The following is a 13765-nucleotide window of genomic DNA, read 5'->3' as shown; positions in this document are numbered from 1 at the left end:
GTTGGAAGGTGCCTCCAGGAAGGTCATCTAGCCCGACCCCTGCAGAATGCAGGACATTAAGAGAAGGTCCCCAATCGCAGAGAGACCCCCACTTCCACGTGGGGACCGTGCTGACCTTCACCGGACTTCCTGCTACTAATACAGTGTGGGCTTTGATCTCCTCAATTAGATTTTTAAAAACTTAAAAGCTGCCAGCATGACGTGTGCATTATAAAAGGCGACTGGGGGACCACATGGGATTTGTGTTCCATTCACACATTTGTGATAAGAGTCAGGTGGGTCTCTGGATTGGTCTGAAACAGCAGAACAAAGTCTGTGTCCAGTCCCTTTAGGATCAAGAAAGTTTTATTCAAGGGATATGCTTTCGTGTACATGCACACGGGTGGGCAAATTGTGGCCCTCCAGCTGTCCGTGGACTACAATTCCCATGAGCCCCTGAGGAATTGTAGTCCACAGACAGCTGGAGGGCCACAATTTGCCCACCCCTGGTCAAGACAGGTAGCCACGCGAGTCTGTCTGTTGCAGCAGAAAAGAGCCGGAGACCAGGGCCCATTCTGCACACATTGGATAATGCACTTCAGAAGTAGACTATCCTGTTCTGCACAGGAAAACCCAGCTGCAAAAGCACCTTGAAAGTGTATTATCCAGAGTGTGCGGAATAGTCCCCGGAGCACCTGAAAGACTCACAATACTGGTGCCAGGGGAGGAGCTATCGGAGTCACGCTCTCTTCAGGTACGGCTAGAAGGTGAGAAGAAATTTCCTGTCCACCTTGAAGGCCAAGCAAGTTTTATTCAAGTTGTGAGCTTGGGCACCGGAGGGCTCCCCCCGGGAATCAAAGGTTATGGGTCTTCAAGGAGCCGCTGGAGTCCAACTTTGCTCGGCTACTTCAGAGTAACACGGCTGCTTACTTGAGGCTGGACTGAGAGTCCATCCATCCTTGTGACTTCAGACGCCGAGCGACAGTGGCCGGCCTGGCGGGATTAGGTCTGGGGTGGAGAGTGGATGGAGAAGCCCACACTGGTAACGAGGCAGAACATCACCAGGTCCTGCATCACCAACCACACGTTTGTGTCCTGAGCTTTGGACAGTCAAGGCTCACGTTGTCGGATACCCTGAAACGCTCAAGGGTCTCAAAGAAGCTACTGGAATAGAATGGAGCTGTTCCACTGCAGAACCAGACAGCTACTCTCGGAAACGATATTTGCGTGCTCTGGATTCACTGCCTTTTTCAACCTTTTCCCCGTGGAGGAATCCCTCCCCTGAAATATTTTTCAGCCTTTGGGGGACCCCAGAAGTGATCTCGCTTGGCCACGCCCACCGGAAGTGCCAGTCACCGGAAGTGAGGTGACCCCTACACTCCCCCCGGACCTGGCCAGCATTAGGAAGGGCCAAGAGAATAAAGCGGAAGGGGGTGCTTAAGGGCTGCACTGTGTGGGGCCAGTAGAGGGCTCCCCCCGGGCAAAGTGGGCTCCAGCATCAAGGGATGTCAGGGGCCACCCAAAATTCCACCCGTGGGAAGACCACGGAGGCCCAGGGTTACAGGAACCCTGGCTGGGGGTCCCTGCCATGGGGCTTCCAAGAAAAGAGATGTTCAGAGCCAGTTTGCCCTTCGCCTGCCTCTGCGTGGTTTCCTCTCCAGGGACTAACTAGGGCAGACCCTATGCTGCCAAGGCATGGGTGATTAGATTGTATTAATCTGCCGTTCACACATGATGTTTCCCCATGAATTCCCCGGCCCCCAATCCAGCCACTGCACACTGGCGCTGCCTTCAGAGGAAGAGATGGCTTTTCTGCCCAGCGTTTCCCTGCCCGAAGGAGTCTCAAAGCGGCTTCCAATCGCCTTCCCTTCCTCTCCCCACAACAGGCACCCTGCGAGGCAGGTGGGGCCGAGAAATCTCTGGGAGAACTGAGAGGGGCCCCAGGTCACCCAGCTGGTTGCATGTGGTACAGGAAAAGAGGGGAATCGAACCTGGCTCTCCAGATTAGAAACTGCCGCTCCAAACCACGAGACACCAGGATGGGAGAGAAGGGGTTAAAACAGGAGTGCATTTCCTTCCTTGGCAACTTGGCTTCACTTTTCCCCCTGTTCTTTTCTTACTGGGATTAATGCTGGGGGGGGGGGGGGGGGGGCTGTCAGGGCCAGTTAGTTTAGGCAACTGCAACTCGTGAGCCATTTTGTAATCTCTTTAAAGGGGAAAAATCCCATAAGCAGCTTGTTTTCCTAAACCCCAAAGCGGTGGATTTCTCCAGTGCTCAGGGAACCCTTTCCCCCACTTGCTCTTGGAGCCCTGTTGCCCCCCCCCACCAGAAGACCCTGGGGCACACTTTGTGGCTCACAGACTGGCAGTGCCAAGGGCTTGATGTGGCCACCTGCCAGGGGCCCCTCTGCTGAGTTCCCCGGAAGCCCATTTGGAGTCCGGTGTCCTAAAGAGAGTCTGGATGAAGCTTGCAAAGGACAGGTGCCAGCCCCACCCTGGCTTGCATCTCTCCTGGAATGTCTCGTGTTTGGCAGGCCAGCCTAGAGTCTGCCCCATTCCGTCCTGAAAATACTCAGAGGAAGAGGTGCGGGTTCATTTACTCTTCCCGAGACACACACAGTAAGGCTGAACTTCCAAACCCCCATAGGCAGAGGAGCACAGAGTAAACTGGGTGGGTTATGCATGTCAGAGGCACTCCCCCCCCCCCACTTGCCAGGCTGCCTCAGGGCATGTGCAGAGTCCTCGGGGTACTAATCCCCTTTGCCGATTCGGGGGGGGGGGTAAAAGTGTCCGAGCAGAGGTGCACGGGTCAGGAGGCCCACGGCTAGGCCAGCGCAAGCACTGGGTGGGTTTTGCTGTGTCCACCCCCCCCCCCCCACCTCAAGACAGCACCCAAGTGATAAATCCCAATTCACCGTCCTTGCAAGAGAGAGAGTCCTTTTATTCGTCATCCCAAGCAGCCGATACTAAGAAGGTTTGTCATTCGGGTCATAAAAAGGATCAAGGCTTCACTCCAAAGAAGCCAGCTGGAGCTGCTTGGGCATGGCTAAGGCAACACAGTCCCCTGCTCTGGAAAGGTCACGCGAGGGGAGTCTCCCTTGAACCAGGAAGAGGAATTTCTCCTGAAGGAAGCCGGGGCCTATTTGCTCTCGGACGACCGCAGAGGCCAGAGAGATCCGCGCAGGAGCAGTAATACTTCCCAGCCAGCAGAGGGCGCTGCAGAACACCCTGGTTGACCAATGGCCAACCTATGGCAGGGCCCACGGAGCTGTGAGAAGGCTAGAGTGGCACACCGCTCTCCTTTGAAGGTCTCGACCCAAGAGGGAGTTGCCCGACTTTGTTTGAAAACAGGCCCGGGAACGCTGCTACTGGAGCGGCCCGGGAGGCTCAAAGGACCGGCCCCCAAGGCCCAAAAGTGAAGCAGGCCTCTTGCTTTGCGGGACCCAACAGCACCCTCCTCCCCCCGGGCTCAACCCTGCAGGGGTTCAATTCAAGCCGGCAACAATGAACAGTCAGAACAAGGAGACAGGAAGGTCGAGTCGGAGTTCTGCCACTAAAAAAACCGAAGGGCCCCATTTCGGAGGTCTGTGCTCGAAGGCTGCGACCGGGAGCTGCACTGGCTGAGCAGGGGGAACCATTTCCCCAGAATTCTGGCCCTCCGGAAAACACCAACTGGTTCCTGTTTGCCAGCGGAGGTGGGGTGGGGTACAGGAGGCTACAAAATGGGGCATTGCCTGCAGCCCACTGCAGGGAGAGGGGGAAAGACTCCCCCATGAGCACCTGGTATTAAACAAGAGTCTAACTAGGACAGTGGCTGGCCAGGGGGATCGGCGTCCCTGCTGGCAAAAACTAAGTGTAAATTACTATCACCAGTCCCTTGCCAAACTCTCCTGAGCTCTGCCACTTAGAAAGGGCTCCTAAGCTACAAGGAGTGGGGTGGGGAGCGTCCCCACACCCACACCCCCCCCACACACCCAAAAAGAGAGGGGAGACGTAAACGCTGCAGCCTTCTGCAGTCGCAGCAAGGAAGAAACCCACTTGAAGGAGACAGATTTTCTTGCTTGGGGCCAGGGATCCTGTGGTCAAAGTGGGCACCGTTTCGGGCCCACTGAGCAAGGCTTGGCTTGGGCCCACTCCTGCTGACCCCGGAGGTGTGTGCCGATTGGGGTGGGGCTCTGTGCCTTCCCAGCCGGCAAGGAGGGGCCAGAAGAAGCACACCAGATGCCCGAGTGCCGGTCAGTCTTCAGCGGGGAGCTGCAGGGCCGAGTAGACCATGACGGAATCGTCCTCCTTCTTTTTGCCTGCCATGAAAACAGAGGGAAAGAGCTCGGGGGTTTGCATGTCGCTCCACCCACCCTCAAGCACCCCAAGAGACATGTGGTCTCCTCCCCCTCTAAGGAGTGGAAGGAGGTTGGTTACAGGGGCCGGTTGGGGGGAAAGCAGCCACGGGGGGGGGGGGGGTGAAGCCCCATGCTGGATCAGGCCAGTGGCACCTCCGGTCCAACACTCTATCCCAGAAACTCCAGAAGCCCCCCAACTCTTGCCCCCCAAGCACCAAGAAGAGAGAGCATCCATGCCCCAGGCATAAGAACATAAGAGAAACCATGTTGGGTCAGGCCAGTGGCCCCTCCAGGCCAACACTCTGGGTCACTGGGTGGCCAAATCCCAGGGGTCCATCAGTGGGGCCAGAACTCCAGATGTCCTCCCACTGGGCCCCTTAAGCACCAAGAAGAGAGAGCATCTCTGCCCTAGAGCAGGGGTAGTCAACCTGTGGTCCTCCAGATGTTCATGGACTACAATTCCCATGAGGAATTGTAGTCCATGAACATCTGGAGGACCACAGGTTGACTACCCCTGCTCTAACGCACACAATGCTTGTCTCCAGATCTGTTGGCACACCCACACACAGCTAGTTCTAAGGGTTAAACTGTGGCCCTAGAGAGAGCATTCCTGCTTGATCCTATAGCTTACAGCCACAGCTAGGCCTGTCCTCCAGATGGAGGATTCTGGAGATTTCTGGGGGTGGGGGCAACACTTGGGCATGGAATTGGGGTCCCTGTGGGTGGGCAGGTAGTTGTGAGTTCGTACATTCAGCACGGGGGTTGGACTAGATGACCCTGGAGGTCCCTTCCATCTCTAGGATTCTATGACCTTCTGCCTGGCAAGGAGATGCTCTTTCACTGAGCCTCAGCCCCCCCCCCCCCCCCGCCCTGCCCCAGTTTTACCCATCCTGCCCTCCCCTCCCCAAGCGTGTGCTGACCCTCACCAGAGAGGCAGGCCTGAATGCTCTGCAGGGATCCGCCAGCAGTGAAGAAAGCCCAGGCCCCGGTGGACAGCGTCAGGAGGAAGAGGGGGATGAGGCTGGCTTCGTAGCGAGGATTGAGGAAGGTCTGTGGAGGGCAGAGAAAAAGGTTTTCAGGCCCCAAGAATACTCTCCCCACCCATGTTGCTGTCCGGCTGCCTCCTTCTCCCATGAGCCTTTGCACTGGGCCTGGCCAAAGCCTCCACAAGCCTCCATCGCTCATCCGGGAGACTGCTGATTGGCACAGCTTAGGGGATAATTCCCTGCGGCTGAATAGGTCCAGATGGGGCCGTAGGGCTTAAGCTCTCCCCCTCGGCCTCCCTCCCACCCCACTCTGTGCGCAAGAAGGAGGAACACACAGAGGCGCTCCCTGCTAGACACAGCCTAGAACAGGCTCTGCAGGACACGGTAAAGTCAGAAGCATCTCTCCAGGTGGACTTAACAGAGAGCAATTCCGGAGTCTGGAGGCAACGTTGGGAGAAAGCCTCAGCCTCTCTGCCCTGTGGCTGGCCCTGCAGAGGGACTGGCTGGCCCCTGGGGGAGACGGGAGGCTGGACTGGAGGGACCCTCCCTGGCCTGACCCAGCAGGGCTCTTCTGAGGGTCTTCTCAGGGGAAGGCCTCGGCCTCTCTGCCCTGTGGCTGGCCCTGCAGAGGAACTGGCTGGCCCCTGGGTGAGACGGGAGGCTGGACTGGAGGGACCCTCCCTGGCCTGACCCAGCAGGGCTCTTCTGAGGGTCTTCTCAGGGGAAAGCCTTGTTCTCTCTGCCCTGTGGCTGGCCCTGCAGAGGAACTGGCTGGCCCCTGGGGGAGACGGGAGGCAGGACTGGAGGGACCCTCCCTGGCCTGACCCAGCAGGGCTCTTCTGAGGGTCTTCTCAGGGGAAGGCCTCGGCCTCTCTGCCCTGTGGCTGGCCCTGCAGAGGAACTGGCTGGACCCTGGGTGAGACGGGAGGCTGGACTGGGGGGACCCTCCCTGGCCTGACCCAGCAGGGCTCTTCTGAGGGTCTTCTCAGGGGAAGGCCTTGGCCTCTCTGCCCTGTGGCTGGCCCTGCAGAGGAACTGGCTGGCCCCTGGGTGAGATGGGAGGCTGGACTAGAGGGACCCTCCCTGGCCTGACCCAGCAGGGCTCTTCTGAGGGTCTTCTCAGGGGAAGGCCTCGGCCTCTCTGCCCTGTGGCTGGCCCTGCAGAGGAACTGGCTGGCCCCTGGGTGAGACGGGAGGCTGGACTGGAGGACCCTCCCTGGCCTGACCCAACAGGGCTCTTCTGAGGGTCTTCTCAGGGGAAGGCCTCAGCCTCTCTGCCCTGTGGCTGGCCCTGCAGAGGAACTGGCTGGCCCCTGGGGGAGACGGGAGGCTGGACTGGAGGGACCCTCCCTGGCCTGACCCAGCAGGGCTCTTCTGAGGGTCTTCTCAGGGGAAGGCCTCGGCCTCTCTGCCCTGTGGCTGGCCCCTGGGGGAGACGAGAGGCTGGACTGGAGGGACCCTCACTGGCCTGACCCAGCAGGGCTCTTCTGAGGGTCTTCTCAGGGGAAGGCCTCGGCCTCTCTGCCCTGTGGCTGGCCCTGCAGAGGAACTGGCTGGCCCCTGGGGGAGTCAGGAGGCTGGACTGGAGGGACCCTCCCTGGCCTGACCCAGCAGGGCTCTTCTGAGGGTCTTCTCAGGGGAAGGCCTCGGCCTCTCTGCCCTGTGGCTGGCCCTGCAGAGGAACTGGCTGGCCCCTGGGTGAGACGGGAGGCTGGACTGGAGGGACCCTCCCTGGCCTGACCCAGCAGGGCTCTTCTGAGGGTCTTCTCAGGGGAAGGCCTCGGCCTCTCTGCCCTGTGGCTGGCCCTGCAGAGGAACTGGCTGGCCCCTGGGTGAGACGGGAGGCTGGACTGGAGGGACCCTCCCTGGCCTGACCCAGCAGGGCTCTTCTGAGGGTCTTCTCAGGGGAAGGCCTCGGCCTCTCTGCCCTGTGGCTGGCCCTGCAGAGGAACTGGCTGGCCCCTGGGTGGGATGGGCTGCCTAGGGAGGTGGGGAGCTCCCCCTCACTTGTGATCTTCAAGCAGCGGCTGGACAGCTCCTTCTCCTGGATGCTTCAGGCTGATCCTGCCTTGAGTAGGGGGCGGGACTAGATGGCCTCTACCATCTCTAGTATTATAAACTGTTTTGAGGGTCAGATCTTTGCTTCCAACGGAAAGGGCAGGGATGGCCATGAGAAGGCTGCCCTGAGACCCAGCTGCAGAGGCTTCATGACCAACATAGGGGTCCCAGTGCACAGCCGGGGCAACACTGCCGTACGGTCATCCCCCCCCCCGTCCACTCACCAACCCAGAGGTGACCAGGTGACTGGTGACCACCAGGCCCAGCGTCCCATAGCGTCTCTTCTCGCAGGCATCAAAGAAGATGGTCCCCCAGAAGGTGTGTAGGAAGACCAGGGCCATGGTCAAGAATGCTGTGGGTGAGAAGGGGGGCGGTCAGAGCGAGCCCAGCCCAACCTCTCCCCAGGCTGCCCTCCAGCCCCCACCCAAAGACATCCCCACTCAACAACGACAGTGAATGTGCGGTGGAGAAACCCTGTCGGCAACCAGCTCTCCCTCTGCCCCCAGCTGGCCTATGGGGGCCCAACCCGTCCCTCCCCACCCCCCTTCTTCTGTATGGATCTATGGGGCAGCCTCCTCTGGAATCCGCTGAGCCGTTCTGAAGAGTCAATAATTGCTTAGAGTCAATAATTTATTTCCAAGATCACCCGAACAGGGAGAGATCAGGGTGTAAGCGTGAGAGGGATGGGCAAGGATCTGGGTTCAAATTGGCACAAAGTCACCGGGTGACTTTGGACTACCTAACAGGGCTCTTGTCAGGGTAAAACCCAGAGGGGGGGCCACCGATCCCCTTTGAGGTTACCTGAGGTGATGAAGTAGTGGGGTGAGTCCCCATGGATGCCCACGGTGCCCGGGCCGATGGAATCCGCCAAGATATTGATGACGGAGATGAGGCCGCTGATGATGCCGAAGGAGAGCCCCGACACTGCAGAGCAGAGAGGACAGAGAAGCCCTGAAGGACCCACTGGAGCAGGCCCTCTCTTTCAGCTGCCCTCTGTGGGGCAGGCAGGCCCACCCCCCTGGGTCCGAGGAACCATCGGTGGCTTGGAGCCGAAGCAACAAGACAGACCCTCTGAAGAGGCGGGAGGGGGCGTCCTCGGGCCGGGCACTGCGGCTGGAACAAGGCATGTGATGGGAGCATCCTTCCACTCACTCACCGTAGGCCATCTGCTTGACGGACAGGGGTGGCCGCCCGTCTTCACTGAGGGTCACCAAACCTTCGTCCGCCTTCCTAAGGGGCAGAGAAGGGGGGGGGGGAGCATTCAGGAGCACAGAAAATGCTCCAGGCAGCTTCCTATGAGTTTAGCCAGGAGCTGTGGCTCAAGGAAAGAACACCTCCTGGGCGTGCAGGATGTCACTGGTTCAAATCCTGGCATCTCCAGTTTATTTATTGATGGATTTTTTTCTAACGCCCTTCCTTGGGGCTCAGGGTGGCTCCCATCACACAAATCTGGACCCATCGGAAGAAGGGAGCGGTGACTCCCTCAAGCTCCCTCCCCCCCGCCACCCATGTTGTCAATCCTGAACGTGCCCCTGGACCAGGGGTAGTCAAACTGCGGCCCTCCAGATGTCCATGAACTACAATTCCCAGGAGCCCCTGCCAGCATTCGCTGGCAGGGGCTCCTGGGAATTGTAGTCCATGGACATCTGGAGGGCCACAGTTTGACTACCCCTGCCCTGGACTGACAGACAGACCCCCACGGCAGCCCATCTGGATCGACCCCAAGACCTTGCTGGTCTCTCAGGTGCTGCAGGACTCAAATCCAGCTCTTTAACCCGGCCAACCTGGCTACACTCTGCAACAACAACCCATACCTGAGTCATGGCTCCAAACAGAAGAACCCTGGGAAATGTAGTTCCAGGAAGGGAAGATGGTTCTCTATGCCAGACTGCTCTGCTTGCTTCCAAGTCTACAGTTCCCAGGATCCCCTGGGAGGAAGCCGTGACCGTCCAACCCCGGGGTTAAGATCAGGGCCCAGGGCAGTCCCTGCGAAGGTGCCAGCGTGCCCCACTGCCCGGGAGGCCCCCGCTTACTTGAGGAGCCTGAAGTACGCAAAGCGAAAGGCTTCCTGCAGCAGGACAGAGAGGGCCGCGCCGAAGAGCAGGAGGCCGTACTGCAGCTGGGCATCATCCCGGTCAGTGAGCTGCACCAAAACAAACCAGATCAGAGACGCCAGGAGGAGGGAGACCAGCCAGAAAAAGGCCCTGGAGAAGAAGGGATGGCGGGAGGAGAGATCAGTATTAGCTACCTGCTGGGCGGTGTGCAGTTCATTAAAAAGAACTAGCATTCTCCACGAAGGAAACCTATAATGCACAATGGGCATAACCCCTACAACGTCAAGCAGATTTCTACTGCTTTTGTGACTCTGGGGAAGGCACAGAGGTCTGCAGGTCCTTGAAGCAACGCCCTCCCCCGACCCTGGAAATCTAGGGCAGCTCCTGGGTGCTCTGATCTGGTCAGAACATTTCGGAGCACTCCTTTCAAACCACGCCGTCTAGAAAAGCCAGCGCTCCATGTGGCTGGGCCAGCAAAATCCAGGCCCACGAGGATACAGGGGAACCCTCTGGGGACACACAGCAAGTGCTCCAGGGGCACAACCCAGCTGGGTGGGTGGGACTGGATTCACAGAAAACAGGGGAGTGGGGCCTATAATGCTTGGTGGCCTCTGCCCTCTGTGTGCATGACAGGAGCACGAGAGGTCCCTGCCCTGAGGAGATTCCAGTCCAAAATGCAATTGCCAGAAGGGGGGGGGAAGCAGCCAAGCCTGCCCCACACCCATGGAGAATTTGGGGAGAGGGTTTCTTTCCAGGCTCTGCTCCCAATTGGATAAATCCCAGCTGAGAAGAAGGAAATGGTTCTGGAGGGAAGGGGGGCTTCTGCTACAGGGGGGGGGGTCTTTCTTTCTTTCTCTCTCTCTGTGTGAGATGGCAGGCTGGATTGGATGGGCCCTCCCTGGCCTGACCCAGCAGGGCTCTCCCGAGGGTCTTACACTTCAGCTAGTGGCCCCCACCCCTAGGCCCGGCCAGCCGCCCAGACTGGCTCCCGTCCAGGCCCCGGGGCTGGAGCCTGCCATGCCATGTGCCCCATTCACGGCCAGTTGCTTCACACAGGAAGGAGGAGGGATGGCCCAAGGGGGAAGGGAGTTTCCTCTGTGCCAGCTGCGCTCTGTTGTTCCCTGCAGGCGCCCTCCCTCTCTGGCGACTGGGCAGTAACACGAGGGCCCTTCCCAGTTCCTCAAGCAGCGGAAACACGGAAGAGCTTGTGGGTCTCGCCTCTTTGTATGGGGGGGGGGCTGGCATCCTCTCCCCCCTGCACCTTTTTCTTCCCCAACCTCCAGGCACCCCCTGCAGGGCGCATCCTTGGCAGCTGGCCTGAGCCACAAAGCCACTTGCATGTCCCAGGCCTGGGTGGGGCTGAGCCCCCAAGCCCCGTTCCTGCCCCCCCAGAGATGGGCAGAGGGGCCTGGCTGAAGGGAGACCCGGGGGGGGGGGAGGCCAGGGGGGCTCAGGACTGACTCTCCCAGCCAAGCACAGATCCAAACGGGGGGGGGGGGTCTGGAGGGAGGGGGACCCACAGCCAGGGGCTGCTACAGGGCGGCCTCCAGCCCCTTTTCTCCCCCCCCCGACCCCGCCCTCCATGCCACAAGCGCCCCTGCAGGGAGCCCCCCGCCCGCCCGCCCGCTCCAGCGCAGAGCCCTCCCTCCCCGGACCCCCTCCGCGCCCCCGGCCCGGAATCAGAGCAAGGCGGGGGGGGGCGGTCGGGGGTCGCGCTCCCTGTGCGGGGAGGGTCCCCAGCCCCCCCAGCCTCGCCCCCCGCCGGGCTGACCCTGCGACGAGGAGGAGGACGCGCAGGGGGTCTCCGGCCACGGTGAGCAGGCAGAGGGCGAGCGCCGGCCCGAAGGCGATGCAGGCGCAGCCGAAGAACACCGCCGCGCCCATCGCCCACCGCCCACCGCCCACCGCCCACCGCCTCCCTCCACCTCCACCTGCACCAGCGCCGGGCAGCCAGGCGGGGGCGGGGCCAGCAGGGAGGGGGCGGGGCGTCCGCGCCCGGGGCACGCTGGGAGTTGTAGGCCGCCGCTCTTCCTTCCCGGCCCCGGCCCCGCCCTGGCTCTGGAGGGGGTTCGGGAGGGTCCCAGACCCAGGAGAGGGGACGCCTGAAGATCCGGGGGCGGGGCCTGGGAGGACGGGCCGCAGCGGCGTATATAGCCAGAGGCCACCCGCCTAAGCATTCTCTGCCGAGGGACCGCGCTCTGGAGGCTGGAGAGTGTCATCCCAGGGGATCCCCCGGTCCCGCCTGGAGGATGGCTGGCATCCCCGGGACGTATAGAGATAAACTGCAAAAGCGGAAGATCTCCAGCCGCACCCTGGAGGTTGGCAGCCCCAACTGTGGCATTATACCCTGCTGAGCTCTCTCCCTTCTCCAGGCTCCAACTCCCAATCGCTCGCTCGGAGGCTGTCGGAGGCTCGGTCCCTTTCTGCTTCCCTAGCGGCCCTCAAAACGGCTCACTTAGGTTGCCAGCCTCTATCTGTCTGTCTGTCTGTCTGTCTGTCTATCCATCTATCCATCTACCTACCTACCTACTTTTAGCCCACCACTCCTGAAAAGGCTCATGGCAGGTTACATCCAATAAAAATTCCCAATAAAATACCCCTAAAAATATACAGTAATATCCTACCAATATCCAAGACACATGTGGCGACTTGAAAAACAACTAAAAGAGCCCCCTAAAGCCACCTCCGGGGGCGGGCATGGAAGACGATCTTACGTTGCCCATAGAGTGGTCCAGGAGGGGGGTCCAGATCTTTCAGGTGCCCCAGCCTCAACCGTAACCCTGGCGGGAGAGCTCCGTCTTGCAGGCCCTGCGGAACCCCAAAAGATCCCGCAGGGATAAGGGAGTTCGGTTCTGGAGAAAATGGATGCTTTGGAGGGTGGGCTATGGCATTATGGGCTGCTGGGCTGGTCTCTCACTCCCCAAACCCCACGTTCCTTAGATCAACCCCCGCCCCAAATCACCAGGAATTTCCCAACCTGTTCCAAATGCTTGGGCAAAAGGAACCGTGTGAAACACAACTAATAAAAAGGATTCCAGCAGATCACCATGTTGGTCTGAAGCAACAGGGAAAAAATTGAGTCCAGGGGCACCTTGAAGACCAACAAAGTTTAATTAGAGAGGTATGTGTGTGTATGTGTGTGTGTGTGGAGGGGTTGGCCTTAAACTGTGTTGGTCTTAAAGTTGGTCTTAAAGTTGCCACTGGACTTGCAGCTTATAAAACTGGGAGTTTATCTATTTTAAAGATTTATTAAACACCCCGCTTCCTTACGGAGCTCAAGACAGCTTACAAAATCCTCAACAAGATACACGAGGCCATGAAATACACTTAAACCCAGAATTTAAAGGACAGACCATTTTTCCCAACAATTATCACCATTTTTCCTTCCTCTGGGCATTGTACAAGCAGTCCCTGGGGAGGGAGGAAGAAAGGAAGGGAAGTAATTGTGAATTTCCTGCATTGGACAGAGGGCTGGACTAGATGGCCTCAGGGCCTCTTCCAGTTCTATATTTCAGTTTGTTGCCACTGACTGAGGGTGGCCCTTACGGCCACGGGGTGTTCATGGCAAGGAGGGACTAGGGGTGGCTTGCCCTTGCCTGCCTCTGCACAGCAGCCCTTCTCTCCCCTGGCCAGGGCCGACCCCCTTAGCTTCTGAACTCAGCCTAGGAGTAGCCTTCTAAAGGCAGGAAAAGGCGCATGGCCAGCCTTTGAGCTGTCACCGTCCCCCTGTGTCTTCACCAGCCATTTCAGCTGCGCCTGCAGGCATGGGCAGATGCGAATCTTTGCTGCGGAAAGCACGAGAAACCACACCTCTTCCCACAAAGCTTCCTGTTTGCTTCAGATGAAGGAACGGGCTGCAGAGGTGTCAAGCAGACCAGGCCAAAGGAACAGGAGGATTGACTCAGGCAGACCCGAGGTGTTGACCTGCTGGCCTTCTCACCGTGGCAGAAACGCAGGGGTCCCTCGGCCGGCTCGGGCTGAAAGGTCAGCCTCAGAGAGCGAGCGAGAGGCTCCACTTCCTGTCGCCTGGCGGTAAAGGGAACAAACTGACAACAAAGCCGAACTCCTGCGTTTCTGGAGAGAAGCCTGGCCAAAGATTTTGTTCAGGGACAGTCTGCAGGATCTTGGGCTGCCAGCCTCCAGGTGGGACCTGGAAATCTCCTGGAACTACAGCTGCCCGCCAGAGCTCAGTCCCCCCAGAGAAAGTGGTGGCTCAGGCATTATTCCTGGCTGAGCTCTTCTCCTCCCTAAAATGTGCCCTCCCTGTACCCCACAGCCAAATCTCCCAGAATTTAAGAATACGAGGGTCTGACCAGTGAGTCTCCATCTAGTTCGGCATCCCGTCCCA

The 13765-nt window shown here is 59.3% G+C and overlaps 1 protein-coding gene across 2 annotated transcripts; it reads right to left on the bottom strand.

The window, feature by feature from the left end:
* Nucleotides 1-2899: 2899 nt before the first annotated feature.
* APH1A (aph-1A gamma-secretase subunit) lies at nucleotides 2900-11312 on the bottom strand. Of its 2 annotated transcripts, XM_077319396.1 has the most exons (7): nucleotides 11189-11312; nucleotides 9397-9567; nucleotides 8520-8593; nucleotides 8165-8287; nucleotides 7588-7715; nucleotides 5246-5369; nucleotides 2900-4280 (listed from the first exon to the last, which is right to left on the bottom strand). In XM_077319396.1, the coding sequence occupies exons 1-7, from the start codon at nucleotides 11299-11301 to the stop codon at nucleotides 4216-4218; spliced, it is 798 nt and encodes a 265-aa protein (XP_077175511.1). In that variant the 5' UTR covers nucleotides 11302-11312; the 3' UTR covers nucleotides 2900-4215. The 2 variants fall into 2 exon arrangements, with proteins under 2 accessions (XP_077175511.1, XP_077175520.1); XM_077319405.1 differs by lacking the exon at nucleotides 9397-9567 and having other exon boundaries at nucleotides 11189-11308.
* Nucleotides 11313-13765: the final 2453 nt, after the last annotated feature.

This window comes from Paroedura picta, chromosome 1 (genome assembly GCF_049243985.1).
Source record: "Paroedura picta isolate Pp20150507F chromosome 1, Ppicta_v3.0, whole genome shotgun sequence".
Taxonomy (NCBI): Eukaryota; Metazoa; Chordata; class Lepidosauria; order Squamata; family Gekkonidae; genus Paroedura; species Paroedura picta.
The sequence above is the reverse complement of the archived record's forward strand: the minus strand, read 5'-3'. Positions and strand labels throughout refer to the sequence as shown.